We start from the raw sequence: 17,112 nt of genomic DNA on the forward strand, positions 1-17,112 counted from the left end.
ATCAATACTAGATGCAGAAGTCATCAGCATACAGGGAGGGTGACACTGTAGATCCCACAGCTGCAGCTACAGCATTCACAGCCACTAGAAAAAGAGGCACAATTAATACAGAGCCCCATGTGACCCCATTACCTTGCAGATTGGGGGGGGGGGGGGGGGCGATACTGTGCGAAGCACTAACTTAAACCCAGAAAGTACGCTGCTCACACAAGACGTTCTGGACAAAAATCAGGATTGAACCCAGGAGAAACCCAAAACTTGGGGTACCAACACAGCCATCAGTTCACTACACATTCGAGCAACTTGCAGTGAACATAAGTGAGATTAATTGGGTGATAGCTGTCCATCTCAAAGGGGTTTTTACCCAGTTCCAGTACTGGGACACACTTTCTTGCCATTGAGATGAGAACTCACCTTTGCTCCAGATACAGTTGCAAATGGCAATATGTGACATTAGCAACCCACAGACAAGCATTATACGGTTCCAGGTGATGTGTAGTAAATTATAGATGAAGTCATTCTACCTGCTGTTTGAGGACATGAAAAGAAGGATGATAATTCTCAGATGCAGAGACCCAAGCATAATGCAAAGCAAAATGTTCAGCAACAGCATCTGGGTCAGTACAGACACCACCACTCAGAGATGCCAGGTATAACTGTATGTGGCTGATGTCCGTAGAGGCATCAAATATTTGCCCAAACCTGCAGACAAGGAGCACACAATCCAATGGTAGCAACGTACCACTTCCAGCATTCTCGTTTCTGTTGTTTTATATGGTGGTGGAACCAAGCATGGGGCTGTTTAAAGGCAATGGGACGCTCTATCAACAGATGTTGCTTGTGGCATTGGAGAGTCCATAAATGACCTCCAATGACTATAGTGACTTCAAGAGTCTATCAAGGTACTATCTTCTGATGGGGGCATCACAAGGAAGAGGGGATTGCTAAGTCAGCTGCTGAGAGAACGGCTGCAGTTGTGTTCTGGACAACTGCATCGATACCTCCATGTGACAGGATTAGAAGGGCAATGTCATTGTTGAGAGCATTCCAGTTAGCTTTGTAGAGAGCCCATCTGGGTGGACGCCCAAGCGGGTGCCACTGACAGAGGGGCAAGATGATTGAAAAATTATTGCTGGCACATAGGTCATCATGGATTCTTTGATGATTGGGTGGGAGAAGAAATGGGCTGCAAATGGAAATATCAATGGCTGAATAAGATCCATATGCCACACTGAAGTGCATGGGAACACCAGGATTCGAAGGACAAAGACTGAGCTCTGCGAGTAAGTTTTCAACAGCTTCACCATGGCCAGTGGCTGCAATTGCACCCTGCAAAGAGTTGTGGGTACTGATGTCATCCTATATTAGGAAGGGTGGGGAGAGCTGAGAGAATAGTGCAGACAATGCGTTCTGGGGCACTTCAGAGTCAGGAGGGAGATCCTCATCATTATGGATGGTAAACTCCAGAGACATCTTCACATGAACAGCCACAGCCTCCATAGTTGTATTGAGCTGCATGTGTTTGCAGGGGAGTCCAGAATGCACATGCAAACACTACCCCAGAGTAAGTACAGTTCTTAAAATAGCCCCAACAGCTGTAGACAGTGGACGTCTGCATTGCTGGGAAACAACTCTCCTAGAGAGCGATGCAAAAAGTAGGAGAAATGAACAAGAAACATCATAACTCAGCTAGGTGGAGGAAAAAATAGCTACAGTTCCGCTGGGGAATCATGCTATCAGTATCCTGTGGGAGTATGAAGGGACCAAGGTGGCAGATCTTGCCTCAGTGCCAGGGCCACTTGCTGCCAACGGTTGTGAGGATATGGCATCAATATGCATTTGTACTCAATCAGTGTGTGTGGGTCGTGGGTCCAGGACCACAGGGTCCACCAGGAATGGTGTCTCAGGTACAAACGTACAACATGTGGGGTCTTCTTTTTGGAGGACTTCTTCTTGTCCTCCTACTCTTTAAATGATTTCAACTTCTGTAAGAGCTTGTCTGGGATAGAGGAGAAACATGAAGTCCTGTGACTTGCAACCTGTGGCTTCTTCAGACACAGGCTGGCATCTGGTTGCAGGTCAGCACAGTACTGGGAAGGTACAGTCCTGAAGGACCCCTCCATGGTAGGGGATGCCAGAGAGGGCAGAGGCTTTTCCAGTTAAAGATTGGGGACTGACACCACTGGAAGTTATCCCAAAAGAGGTGTGAGGGAAACAGTAGGAGGAGGGCCTCCAACCACCAGGAAGCAGGTGTAGTTGAGTGGCCTCAAGGAATCAATGTAGAAGATACGGAGGGTAACGATACTGCCACCAGAGAGGAAGACAAAGCCTTACCCATAACATACATCATCGTTTTATGTGTAGGATGTTGAAAATTGCATTCATTCTAAGCCCCCTGAGAGGTGAGTCGATCAAGGGTCTTGTATTCTTGGATTTTCTTTTCCCACTGGAAAACTGTGGACAGGGGATATGGCCTTTCCCACAGTCAACAAAGACAGGGAAAGGGGCACAAGGAGTGCTCGTGTGAAAATGATGTCCACAATCCCCACAAATGGAGCTTGTGAGACAACACAAAGGCATGTGACCAAATTGTATCAATCTGTAGCACTGCAAGGGAGAAGGAATGTACATCTTGATATCACAGCAGTACACTACAATCTTGACCTTCTCAGGCAATGGGTCATCTTCAAAGGCCAATATAAAAGCTTCAGTATCCATCCTGTTGTCTTTTGGTCCTCGCTGAACACAACAGACAAAATGCACACCATATCGCTCTGGATTGGAATGCAACTCGTTGTTGTTGCAGTCTTCAGTCCAGAACCTGGTTTAATGCAGCTCTCCACGCTACTCTATTCTGTGCAAGCTTCATCATCTCCAAGTAACTACTGCAACCTACGTCCTTCTGAATCTGCTTAGTGTATTCATCTTTTGGTCTCCCTCTACGATTTTTACCCTACACACTTCCCTCCAGTTCTAGTGATCCCTTGATACCACAAAATGTGTCCTACCAATCGATCCCTTCTTTTAGTCAGATTGTGCCACAAATTCCTCTTCTCGCCAATTCTATTCAGCACCTTCTCATTAGTTACTTGATCTTCCAATCTAATCTTCAGCTTTCTTCTGTAGCACCACATTTTGAAAGCTTCTATTCTCTTCTTGTCTAAACTAGCTAGTTATCGTCCCTGTTTCACTTCCGTACATGGTGACACTCCATACAAATACTTTCAGAAAAGACTTCCTGACTCTTAAATCTATACTCATTGTTAACAAATTTCTCTTCTTCAAGAACACATTCCTTGCCACAGCCATGCTTCATGTTATTTTGCTTCTACTACTTTAAGTGTCTCATTTCCTAATCTAATTCCCTCAGCATTACCTGATTTAATTCGACTACATTTCATTATCCTCGTTTTGTTTTTGTTGATGTTCATCTTATATCCTCCTCTCAATACACTGTCCATTCCATTCAGCTGCTCTTCCAGGTTCTTTGCTGTCTCTGATGGAATTACAATGTCATTGGCAAGCCTCACAGTTTTTATTTCTTCTCCATGGATTTTAATTCCTACTCCAAGTTTTTCTTTTGTTTCATTTACTGCTTGTACAATATACAGATTGAAAAACACTGGCAATAGGCTACAACCCTGTCTTACTCACTTCTCAACCGCTGCTTCTCTTTCGTGACCCTTGACTCTTGTAACTGCTGTCTGGTTTCTGTACAAATTGTAAATAGCCTTTTGCTACCTCTATTTTACCCCTGCCACATTCAGAATTATAAAGATAGTATTCCAGGTAACATTGTCAAAACCTTTCTCTAAGTCTACAAATGCTAGAAGCATAGATTTGCCTTTCCTTAATCTAACTTCTAAGATAAGTCGTAGGATCAGTATTGCCTCACATGTTCCAACATTTCTACAGAATCCTAACTGATCCTCCCTGAGGTTCGCTTCTACCAGTTTTTCCATTCGTCTGTAAAGAATTCATGTTAGTATTTTGCAGCCGTGAATTATTAAACTGTTAGTTCGGTAACTTTCACACCTGTCAACACCTGCTTTCTTTGGGACTGGAATTATTATATTCTTCTTTTATCATGTCTCATACATCTTGCTCACCAGATGGAAGAGTTTTGTGATGGCTGGATCTCCCAAAGCTATCAGTATTTCTAATGGAATGTTGTCTACTCCTGAGGTCTTGAGGTCTTTCAGGGCTCTGTCAAATTCTTCACACATTATCATATCTCCCACTTCAACTTCATTTACGTTCTCTTCCAATTCCATAATATCGCCCTCAAGTACATCACCCTTGTATAAACCCTCTATACAGGTTGGTCCACTGATCCTGACCAGGCCAAATATCTCACGAAATAAGCAGCAAACGAAAAAACTACAAAGAACAAAAATTGTCTAGCTTGAAGGGGGAAATCAGATGGCACTAGGTTTGGCCTGCTAGTTGGTGCTGCCATAGGTTGGTTGGTTGGTTTGTTGGGGAAAGGAGACCAGACAGCGAGGTCATCGGTCTCATCAGATTAGGGAAGGATGGGGAAGGAAGTCGGCCGTGCCCTTTGAAAGGAACCATCCCGGCATTTGCCTGGAGCGATTTAGGGAAATCACGGAAAACCTAAATCAGGATGGCCGGACGCGGGATTGAACCGTCGTACTCCCGAATGCGAGTCCAGTGTCTAACCACTGCGCCACCTCGCTCGGTGCTGCCATAGGTCAAACGGATATCAACTGCGTTTTTTTAAATAGGAAGCCCCATTTTTTATTACATATTTGTGTAGTATGTAAAGAAATATGAATTTTTTACTTGGACCACTTTTTTCGCTTTGTGATAGATGGCGCTGTAATAGTCACAAACATATGGCTCACAATTTTAGACGAACAGTTCGTAACAGGAAGGTTTTTTAAATTAAAATACAGAACGTAGGTATGTTTGAAAATTTTATTTCGGTTATTCCAATGTGATACATGTACCTTTGTGAACTTATCATTTTATGAGAATGCATGCTGTTACAGCATGATCACCTGTAAATACCACATTAATGCAATAAATGCTCAAAATGATGTCTGTCACCCTCAATGCATTTGGCAATATGTCAATATGTGTAACGACATTCCTCTCAACAGCGAGGAGTTCGCCTTCCGTAATGTTCGCACATGCAATGACAATGCAATGACGCATGTTGTCAGGCGTTGTCGGCAGATCACGATAGCAAATATCATCCAACTTTCCCCACAGAAAGAAATACGGGGATGTCAGATCCTGTGAACATGCGAGCCATGGTATGGTGCTTCGACGACCAATCCACCTGTCATGAAATATGCTATTCAATACCGCTTCAACCGCATGTGAGCTATGTGCCGGACATCCATCATGTTGGAAGTACATCGCCAAACTGTCATGCAGTGAAACATCTTGTAGTAACATCGGTAGAATATTACATAGGAAATCAGCACACATTGCACCACTTAGATTGCCATAGATAAAATGGGGGCCAATTATCCTTCCTCCCATAATGCCGCACCATACATTAACCTGCCAAGGTCGCTGATGTTCCACTTGTCGCAGCCAACGTGGATTTTCCATTAATCAGTAGTGCATATTATGCTGGTTTATGTTACTGCTGTTGGTGAGTGATGCTTCATTGCTAAATAGAATGTGTGTAAAAACTCTGTCATCGTCCCGTAATTTCTCTTGTGCCCAGTGCCAGAACTGTACACGATGTTCCAAGTTGTCACCATGTAGTTCCTGGTGCATATAAATATGGTACAGGTGCAATCGATGTTTATGCAGCATTCTCAACACCGACGTTTTTGAGATTCCCAATTCTCACGCAGCTTGTTTGCTACTGATGTGCGGATTAGCCACAAAATTGGCTAAAACACCTGCTTGGGCATCATCATTTGTTGCAGGTCGTGGTTGACGTTTCACATGCGGCTGAACACTTCCTGTTTCTTTAAATAACTATCCAGTGAACGGTCCGGACACTTGGATGATGTCGTCCAGGATACTGAGCAGCATACATAGCACACGCCCGTTGGGCATTTTGATCACAATAGCCATACATCAACACGATATCGACTTTTTCCGCAATTGGTAAACGGTCCATTTTAACACAGGTAATGTATCACAAAGCAAATACCGTCTGCACTGACGGAATGTTACGTGATACCACATACTTATACGTTTGTGACTATTACAGCGCCATCTATCACAAAGCGATAAAAGTGGTCAAACCAAAACATTCATATTTCTTTACATACTATAATGAAGTAGTGAAGGCAGCAGAGGATCAAGTAGGTAAAAAGACGAGGGCTAGTAGAAATCCTTGGGTAACAGAAGAAATATTGAATTTAATTGATGAAAGGAGAAAATATAAAAATGCAGTAACTGAAACAGGCAAAAAGGAATACCAACGTCTCAAAAATGAGATCGACAGGAAGTGCAAAATGGCTAAGCAGGGATGGCTAGAGGACAAATGTAAGGATGTAGAGGCCTATCTCACTAGGGGTAAGATAGATACCGCCTACAGGAAAATTAGAGAGACCTTTGGAGATAAGAGAACGACTTGTATGAATATCAAGAGCTCAGATGGAAACCCAGTTCTAAGCAAAGAAGGGAAAGCAGAAAGGTGGAAGGAGTATATAGAGGGTCTATACAAGGGCGATGTACTTGAGGACAATATTATGGAAAGGGAAGAGGATGTAGATGAAGATGAAATGGGAGATACGATACTGCATGAAGAGTTTGACAGAGCACTGAAAGACTGAGTCGAAACAAGGCCCCCGGAGTAGACAATATTCCATTGGAACTACTGACGGCCGTGGGAGAGCCAGTCCTGACAAAACTCTACCATCTGGTGAGCAAGATGTATGAAACAGGCGAAATACCCTCAGACTTCAAGAAGAATATAATAATTCCAATCTCAAAGAAAGCAGGTGTTGACAGATGTGAAAATTACCGAACTATCAGCTTAATAAGTCACAGCTGCAAAATACTAACACGAATTCTTTACAGACGAATGGAAAGACTAGTAGAAGCCAGCCTCGGGGAAGAACAGTTTGGATTCCGTAGAAACACTGGAACACGTGAGGCAATACTGACCTTACGACTTATCTTAGGAGAAAGATTAAGGAAAGGCAAACCTACGTTTCTAGCATTTGTAGACTTAGAGAAAGCTTTTGACAACGTTGACTGGAATACTCTCTTTCAAATTCTAAAGGTGGCAGGGGTAAAATACAGGGAGCGAAAGGCTATTTACAATTTGTACAGAAACCAGATGGCAGTTACAAGAGTCGAGGGACATGAAAGGGAAGCAGTGGTTGGGAAGGGAGTAAGACAGGGTTGTAGCCTCTCCCCGATGTTGTTCAATCTGTATATTGAGCAAGCAGTAAAGGAAACAAAAGAAAAATTCGGAGTAGGTATTAAAATTCATGGAGAAGAAATAAAAACTTTGAGGTTCGCCGATGACATTGTAATTCTGTCAGAGACAGCAAAGGACTTGGAAGAGCAGTTGAATGGAATGGACAGTGTCTTGAAAGGAGGATATAAGATGAACATCAACAAAAGCAAAACAAGGATAATGGAATGTAGTCTAATTAAGTCGGGTGATGCTGAGGGAATTGGATTAGGAAATGAGGCACTTAAAGTAGTAAAGGAGTTTTGCTATTTGGGGAGCAAAATAACTGATGATGGTCGAAGTAGAGAGGATATAAAATGTAGGCTGGCATTGGCAAGGAAAGCGTTTCTGAAGAAGAGAAATTTGTTAACATCCAGTATTGATTTAAGTGTCAGGAAGTCATTTCTGAAAGTATTCGTATGGAGTGTAGCCATGTATGGAAGTGAAACATGGACGATAAATAGTTTGGACAAGAAGAGAATAGAAGCTTTCGAAATGTGGTGCTACAGAAGAATGCTGAAGATTAGATGGGTAGATCACATAACTAATGAGGAAGTATTGAATAGGATTGGGGAGAAGAGAAGTTTGTGGCACAACTTGACCAGAAGAAGGGATCGGTTGGTAGGACATGTTCTGAGGCATCAAGGGATCACCAATTTAGTATGGAGGGCAGCGTGGAGGGTAAAAATCGTAGGGGGAGACCAAGAGATGAATACACTAAGCAGATTCAGAAGGATGTAGGTTGCAGTAGGTACTGGGAGATGAAAAAGCTTGCGCAGGATAGAGTAGCATGGAGAGCTGCATCAAACCAGTCTCAGGACTGAAGACCACAACAACAACAACAAATATGTAATAAAAAAATGGGGGTTCCTATTTAAAAAAATGCAGTTGATATCCATTTGACCTATGGCAGCGCCATCTAGCGGGCCAACCACAACGCCATCTGGTTTCTCCCTTCAAGCTAGACGAGTTTCGTTCTTCCTAGTTTTTTCATTTGATGCTTATTTCGTGAGATATTTGGCCCTGTCACGGTCAATGGACCACCCCGTGTATTCCTTCCACCTTTCTACCTTCCCTTCTTTGCTTTTTCCATCTGAATTCTTGATATTCATACAAGTGGTTCTTTTTTCTCCAAAGGTGTCTTTAATTTTTCTCTGGGCAGTATCTATCTTATTCGTTACATTTGTCCTATAGCCATCCTTGCTTAGCCATTTTGCACTTTCTGTTGATCTCAGTTTTAAGACGTCTGTATTTCTTTTTGCCTGCGTCATCAACTGCTCTTTTATATTTTCTCCTTTCGTCAATTAAATTCAATATCTCTTCGGTTACCCAAGGATTTCTACTAGCCCTCATCTTTTTACATACTTGAGCCTCTGCTGCCTTCACTATTCCGTCTCTCAAAGCTACCCATTCTTCTTCAACTGTATTTCTTTCTCCTGTATTTGTCAGTTGGTCCCTAACGCTCTCTCTGAAACTCACTACAACCTCTGGTTCTTTCAGTTTACCCAGGTCCCATTTGTCTGAATTCCTTTTTGCAGTGTCTTCAGTTTTAGTCTACAGTTCACAACCAATAAATTGTTGTCAGAGTCCACATCGGCCCCTGGAAATGTCTTACAATTTGAAACCTGGTTCCTAAATCTCTGTTTTACCATCATATAACCTATCCGAAACCTTCCAGTGTCTCCATGCCTCTTCCACGTATACAACTTCTTTCATGATTTTTAAACTAAGTGTTAGCTATGATAAAGTTATGGTATGTGCAAAATTCTACCAGGTGGCTTCCTCTTTCATTCCTTAGCCCCATTCCATATTCACCTACAACTTTTCCTTTTCGTACCATCGAATTCCAGTCCCCCATGACTATTGAATTTTCATCTCCCTTAACTATCTGAATAATTTATTTTAACTCATCATACATTTCTTCAATCTCTTAATCATCTGCGGAACTAGTTGGCACATAAACTTGTACTATTGTGGCAGGTGGGGGCTTTGTGTCTATCTTGGCTACAATAATGCGTTCACTATGCTGTTCGTAGAAGCTTATTCGTGCTCCTATTTTTTTTATTCATTATTAAACTACTCCTGCATTACCCCTATTTGATTTTGTATTATTAGTCTGTAAAAGGAGACTGTGGTGGAAGATGACTCCCATAATATATGAAGACTGTTATGGGGAATACAATTACAGGGATGTCGCCCACCTTGTCACAGGCCAGCAGCACCCGTGACTGAGCAGGGGGCGTCTGTTTTAATCGAAACGGAGCCACTTTTCATTATTGAGATTGCTACTACTTCCCGAAAAGTGTGCTCGAAGTGGTCAATGAAGAACAGTGGTAAGTATTAGGGAGAGTACTTCCCCCCACCCCTCCCTGTCTCTGAGTCCTATGCGCCTCCCATGGTGTTGCCAGGGAAGCAAACATTTTGGGGTCATATCTCTTCACATTACAATAAGTCTTACCTTCAGAAGAGACTGCTGGGGCTGTGTAACCACCAGTGGATGACAGTTTAATTTGTTTCATGTGCTAATCTTCTGTGATAGTATCACTCACTTTGAATGGAGGCTCCGAACAATTGCCACCCAGTGACACAAACATTACCTTGCCAGTATACCATTGGCTGGAGTCTGTGTGGCCCAGCCATGATGGGCACATACTCCTTGGCTTGCACGGCGGTGTCCAGGTCGGGCACCAACAGCGCAATTCCCACATCATCAGGGGGGCTACCACCATGCAGGTACTTGATGACCAACCCTCCCTGACCCACCCCCCCCACCACAGAGTGGCTAGCATGCTGGATTTTGGGCACAGTACCTTTGCAAGAAATGAAGGGTACAAACAAAGAAAGACACAAAAAGTGCAATATATGCCATAATGGGTGATCTTTCCTACACAATCTGCCTTTCTTTAAAATTTGGAAAAGAGCATATTAACCCAAGAAGGTGGCCATATGGTTAGGAACGAAAAGTTGTGGGATGCTAGATGAGAAGAAAATGAGTGTCCAAAATCAAAAACCAAATCAAAGCACAACTGACACCAAGAAGATGATCCAATAGAAAGACAGAGAGGGAAAAAATAGAAAAAGAATAGACTTGCACCATGGAAAGGAAAGTAGTGCTCTAAGGGCAACAGCCCCGAAGTGGCCAAGCGCTTACATACAAAAGTGATGTGAGCCCCTTGAGAGTAGAGGGGTTAAGGAGAGGAGGGACAGAGAGGGGGAGGAGGAGGTGGATAAGGAAAAGGGGGCAGGAGGAGATGACTATAGAGAGAGAGGAGGAGTGAGGATGAGGAGGAGGAGGAGGAGGAGTTGACTATGAGGAGTTGAGGAGGAGAAGGCAGATAGGGAGAGGAGGACTGGCGTAGATGGATAAGAAGGAGGGGAAGCAGTAGGAGGAGAGGAAAGAAAGATGAGGTCAGGATGAAATGGAAAGGAAGCGAGGGGGGGGGGGGGGAGGTGAACAGAGAGAGATGGTGGAGGAGGAGATTGAGAGAGAGGGCAGCCGAGGATATGGGCAGAGAGATGGGGGGAGGAGGAGTTAGGCAGTGAGATAGGGGGAGGAGGAGATAGGTACAGAGATGGGAGAAGAGGAGATGGGCAGAAGGATGGGGGGAGAAGGCTCTACCTATAAAGAGGTGTGGGTGAAAAAGTAATATAGCTCGTGACACACAACCAGCCAGACTATACTCATCCAGTACTTGAGAATGAGAGCCCTTAGTGGCATGCAACAAACTTTACACATAACTTCAAACCTGTACTAAACTTTTTCTCACTGACAACCCACACAAATGATGAAAGGAAAAAAGTTTATTGCTTACTACGTTTTCACTGTTCATGCAACACAACTGCTGCATCAAACATGACATTTCAATTTATTACTTCTTTACCAGTAATTGTATTTGTCATACATTTTGCACACAGAAGTCCCATACACCATTGAATGAACCAGCAAAATTATATCATTTTACGGCATATAGTTCAGGAGAGATGTCCAATACTGAGATGCGTGGAAAACAGCTGCATCATGCATGACATTTTGATCCATCAGTTCCTTACTACTAACTCTATTTGAAAACACATTATGCAGATAATAATCACATACGCAGCTTAAAGCACACAAAAATATATCATTCTGCGACATATAGTTCAGGAGGTACAACATCATAAATATTAATAGGCGTGAAAATAAAACTGCAGGGCAAAATTCAATATAGATACAGGTGAGATATGTGTATAAATATGTGTGAAATGCATTAAATACAAATGAAATATATGTGACTTGTACGTGGGCAAAGTCACATGGAAAAGATGCTCCTAAACCCCTGGATCGATTTCAACTCAATTTGGCAGACATATTACTTATTATATGGAAAGAAATAATGTGAGTGTAAGAACCAGCAACTTCCTATTGACGTGCGAGTGTTAACTTGGGGAGAAAAGAAGGACGGAGGTGGTGCACAGACAAAGAGGGTAATAGATGACGTGGACATTGATAAGGGGGTGAGGAAGGTATGGACAAAGAAAGGGGAAGGGGGAAAAAGGCAGAGAAAGGGCAAAAGAGGGGATGGATAGAGGGGGGGGGATGGGATGAACAATGCAAGCAAAGAGAAGGAGATGGATAGAGATTATTTTGGGGGGAGGGGGGGGGGGGGAGAAGAAATGGGCAGAGAGAGAGAGAGAGAGAAAAAGAGAGAGAGAGGGAGAGAGAGAGAGAGAGAGAGAGAGAGAGAGAGAGAGAGAGAGAGAGAGAGGGAGGGAGGGAGATGAGGACATGGACAGAAAGAGGGGAGGAGGAGATGGATAACAAGAAAGGGGATGGGGGTGGGGGGAGAAGGGGACAGAAGAGAGATGCACGCAGGGGGAAGAAACAGATGGACAGAGGGAAGGAGCAGATGGATACAGGGAAGGAGCAGGTGGACAAAGAGAGGTGGGAGGGACGACATATGGCCTTAGAGATAGGAGAGGATACGGAAAAAGGGGGAAGCAGCCAACAACCTGTGGAAGGGTGTGGGGGAGGGGGAGAGACACAGATCAGATATACAGGTAGGGCCAGTAGGACATGGGACGGAGAGAGGGTCAGGAGCAGCTAGTATGTATACAGGGTGAGTCTTGTTGGACGTGACACCCCTTCTGTTTTGTGACTGGTTCCAGGTATCAAAACAAATCTTTTGGAAAAAGATAGTACACTAAGGGGCATGTACTTTAGTATGTGATTTAGTGTCTCAACTCTTGTATTAATTGAGATATGAAGCAAGTGATAAACAGCCATATTCAAGAGAAAAAGAAAACCAATATATTAACTTTCTTAGATTTGGAAACGAAAATACCTGACCTGTCTTTTACTGGAGAAGCCTCAATACATTTTAAAGTACACCACATACTGCCAGACAAACGTGTCTATAAATACCACTCAAAATTGTAACTTGACAGAACAGAGTTTAAACAAACTAAACAGTTTATTTAGAATGACAGACGATTTGCACCAATAAAATACCTTCCTTAATGAAACGTAGTTTTCCACTTTACTTAATTATATGCTCAACTTGTCTCCCATTGACTGCAAGTGATTCCCTGTCCATCTCCTCCTGCCTCACTCTCCGTCCACTTGCTCCTTCCCTCTGTCCACCACCTTCAGTCTTTCCACTTACTCCCTCCCCATGCCCACCTGCTCCTTCCCTCTATCCATCTGCCCCTTCCCTCTGCCCATCTGTTCCTTCCCCCTCTGTACATCTATCTTTTGCCCCCTCTAAGTCCATCACCTCTTCTCCTCTCTTGTTGTCCATCTCCTCCTCCCCTCTCTCTGGTCATGTCTTCATCCCTCTCTCTCTGCCCATTTCTTCCCTCCCCCATCCCCTCTCTTGCTATCCATCTCCTCCGACCCTCTCTTTGTCCATGTCCTCCTCCTCCTCTCTCTCTGCCCATTCCCCTCCCCCCCCCCCCCCCAAAAAAAATCTCTGTCCATCTCCTCTTGCTTGCACTGTCTACCTCGTCCTCTCCCCTCCCCTGTGTCCATCCCCTCTTTTACCCTTTCGCTGTCCTTTTCCCCCTTCCCCTTTCTTTGTCCATCCCTTCCTCCCCCCCTTATCAATATCCATGTCATCCATTACCCTCTTTCTCTGTGCATCTTCTCCACCCTTTTTTTCTCTTCAAGTTATAGCAATTGCTAGTTGAGGGATACGTGAACAAATGGAAGTACTTCAGACGATATGCTGTTGCATACTGTGGTGATTTGACAGCATATATCGTCTGGCGTAGTTGGGGCTTCATGATAAACTGCACCTTTCTATATTCCCATAGAAAGAAATCAAGAGTAGTCAAATCAAGAGACCCGGCCGCTCATTGTACTGTGGAATTCCGTCCTATCCAATGGTCAGGAAACTTTTCATTCAGTATTTGCATTGCAACACAGGAAGGGTGAGCAGGGCTGCTGTCATGTTGGAACCACATACACTGTCTCTTAGCCAGTGGTACCTCTTCTAGAAGAACAGATAGAATGTTTGTAAGAAACTGCGCATACATTTTTCCATTTAACATCCCTGGAATGAATTAAGCTCCCACAGTGGAATTTCCTATGACACCGCACATAGGTTTATGCTTCACAATTGCTGTCATCATTCCTGACGAAGCCAGTGCTTATTTTCAGCTCGCTAGTAGTGCATGTTACATAAATTTAAATTACCGTGGTTCGTAAATGCCGCTTCGAGAGTAAGGAACACATGCTAGAAAAATGTAGTATCATCTCCCAAGCGATGTAAAGTAAAGCAGCTAAATGTTATGCGACTTTCAAAATTGTGTCCTCCAAGTGCCTGATAGGTAGTGACAGATAATAAAGGTGCAATTTACGTCAATGTAAAATGCGAATGACATTCCCCCAGCTGATCCCACATTCCCTGGCAACACGTTTTGTGCCACCATTCACCGTATAATATAGCATACTTAACTTCGCGTCGCTGATGTAAATATTTGCATGCAAGAATTGTTGAAGCAGAGATGACCTGCCGGAGGATGCCCATACCCAGGGGGCAAGGGAGGGGGCAGGGGTTCCCACCCAACCTCTTATGGAAAGGACAGAATGTAATGAAGTTTGGTGATTTTCTTCCAAGAAAATGATTTAAAAGTCACTATTATGCAGGTTAGTAATAGGATTGAGCTGGAATTTTTGCCATTCATCTTCCAAAATATTAAAAATTCTCCATACCTCAAGGTCTAGCACCCCCACCCACTTACAAACTAACATATGGGTGCCCTTGGACCTGAAGATAGACAACAAAATCCCTGCTACTTCCACAGTGCCAAGAAGTGAGGAGTCGAAAGATCTGATATGACAACATAGTGTGGAATGAACATGTTTACAATGCAAAATGCATTCTTGCTGACTCGCCCTTCAATTTTAGAATAGTTCTTGGATTATTTTGTGAAGAGTTTCAACCTCAACATTAAAAAGCTTTATATCACTGTAATCATCTTTTCATGCACTTTTGGACGCCATTAAAAAAAAGTATATCATTCTATTTAAAAATACATACTTGCTTCAATATCTCGATCAATACAAGAGTTAAAGACTCTTAATCAAGTACCAAAGTACATGTTCCTTAGTGTACTATCACTTGAGAAAAACCTTGTCTTGATATCTGGAACCGTTCATGAAATAAAATGAGTGTTATGTCTTATGTGACTCATCCATTATAAATGGATGTTCGTGTGTGTATTATGTATGTATGTATGTTCCACATCTCCTAGATACAATTTAACCAAATTCGGTACATGTACTACTTATTGTCTGGAAAGAAGTAATATATGAGTAGGAACCACCTAGCTTCCATTGGTGAGAGAGGTGGTGAAAATGGTTGACAATGCCTGACATTTCGCCTGGTGTGTTGTGTGAGTAGTACTGGAATTCATTCACCTACATCTATATTCTACAAACTACTGTGATGTGCATGGCACAGGATACGTGGCATTGTGCCAGTTATTGGGTTTTCTTACTGTTCCATTTATGTTTCTTACTGTTCCATTCATGAATGGAGTGTGTAAAGAATGACTGTTTAAATGCCTATGCGTGTGCTGTAATTAATCTAATTTTGTCCTCACATTCCCTATGTGAGCCATAAGTGGAGAGTTGTAGTATATTCCTAGAATCATCATTTAAAGCTGGTTCTTGAAACACTGTAAGTAGACTTTCTTGGGATAGTTTATGTTCATCTTGAAGAGAGAACCAGTTCACTTTCTTCAGCATCTCGGTGACACTCTCCCATGGGTCAAACAAACCTGTGACCATTTGTGCTGCCCTTCTCTGTATATGTTCACTATCCCCTGTTAGTCCTATCTGGCAAAGTGGATCAACTAGTAGCAGAAAATGCAGCTGAACATAACATGCTTGATTTCAATGGCAGCTTCACAATGTGAGCCACCTGGGATGTGATTTATTTTTACAACACATTCTCTACTCCTAAAATCATTACAGCCTCAACCTCCTGTCCCCACACCCTCTACCCACCTGCTTCCACCTCATCTGTACTCTCACTTTCTCCAGAGATCCTTCCCACTCCTCCTAAAATAGTATTTCATCACCCACCCAACCTTCACAACATCCTAGTCTATCCCTATGCCACTCCCAATCCCAACCCTATGCCACAGGATTCAGATGGGAGTTATCCTTACAACACATCCTCCATTCCCGAAATCATTCTAGTCCCAACCTGTGGTAACCTACTGTCCCCATAACCTCCACCCAGTTGTTTCTGCACCGTCTGTCCTGTCACTGCCTCAAATTCGCCTCCCCTCACCCTCACTGTGTGCTGCTCTTTGCCACTGCACCCACCAGTTTTTTTCCACTCCTCTGCTCCTCTCCTTTCCACTCCATTTCCCCACCCCCTTCTCCCTCCACACAGTCTCCTGACATTGCATCTGGTAAGCCTGTCCTGCTACCTCCAGTCCCTTCATGCTCTGTCAGGCAGCACTGATCCCTCTTGTCCCACTTGTAAATTACTATCCCTGCCCCTTCCCCACACAACTTCTGATTGTTGCTCCAATTCAATGCATTTCAGTTGCAATCTGGCTGGAGCAGCTGGAGCTAATAGTGCGTTTGCTTCTATGAATTTGTGTGCGGTCTGCGCCCCCCTCCCCCGAAGAAGGCTTTGGCCAAAAGCTTATAGGTAACAGTGTTTTTGTCATGCCTATCTGTAACTCAATGCGTCATCTTTAGGGTGAGTAGCAATCTATCCTTTACACAATACTGTTGATAATCCAAACAAGATTTTCCATTGTTTCATTAATATTTTGCTTTTTCTTAATTCAGCTCACCAACATTAAAGAAGGTTCCAATCTTTTTACTGTTTCCAATGTATGATTCTGCTTCTTTCAAAAAGATACTATTTTGTTCCACCAAATCTACTTTTTGGAAATGATGCAGAAGTAAGTTTTTAGTTATCCGTCCAATTCCAGCTCCACAATCCAAGGCAGTCTCACGTGAAGGTGGATCTTTCATCTGAAAAAGAAATAACAACATTGAGATAAACTGGAAAATTTCTCCCTCTACATTTGAGAGCTGGACATGTGTGCTTTTATTAATAAATCAGTAATTCAGTTGCTTGACAGTAAGAAAAAACTTGCAATAAGAGCACAAAATAAATATCTAAATTATTTGAGTGCCATACTGAAAGTTGTGTGCAATCCATTATTATAAATCCTAATTTATTATTTTTATAGAGACCATGTATGTC

General features: G+C 43.0%; 1 protein-coding gene across 1 annotated transcript in view; it reads right to left on the bottom strand.

Moving 5' to 3' along the window:
• Positions 1–17,112, bottom strand: part of LOC124615332 (N-terminal Xaa-Pro-Lys N-methyltransferase 1) — a 90,967-nt gene that overhangs the window by 20,509 nt on the left and 53,346 nt on the right. The window contains exon 3 of the mRNA XM_047143131.1: positions 16,694–16,877. Coding sequence (XP_046999087.1) covers positions 16,694–16,877 — 184 coding nt within the window. The remainder of the gene's footprint in view (positions 1–16,693; positions 16,878–17,112) is intronic.

This window comes from Schistocerca americana, chromosome 5 (genome assembly GCF_021461395.2).
Source record: "Schistocerca americana isolate TAMUIC-IGC-003095 chromosome 5, iqSchAmer2.1, whole genome shotgun sequence".
Classification (NCBI taxonomy): Eukaryota; Metazoa; Arthropoda; class Insecta; order Orthoptera; family Acrididae; genus Schistocerca; species Schistocerca americana.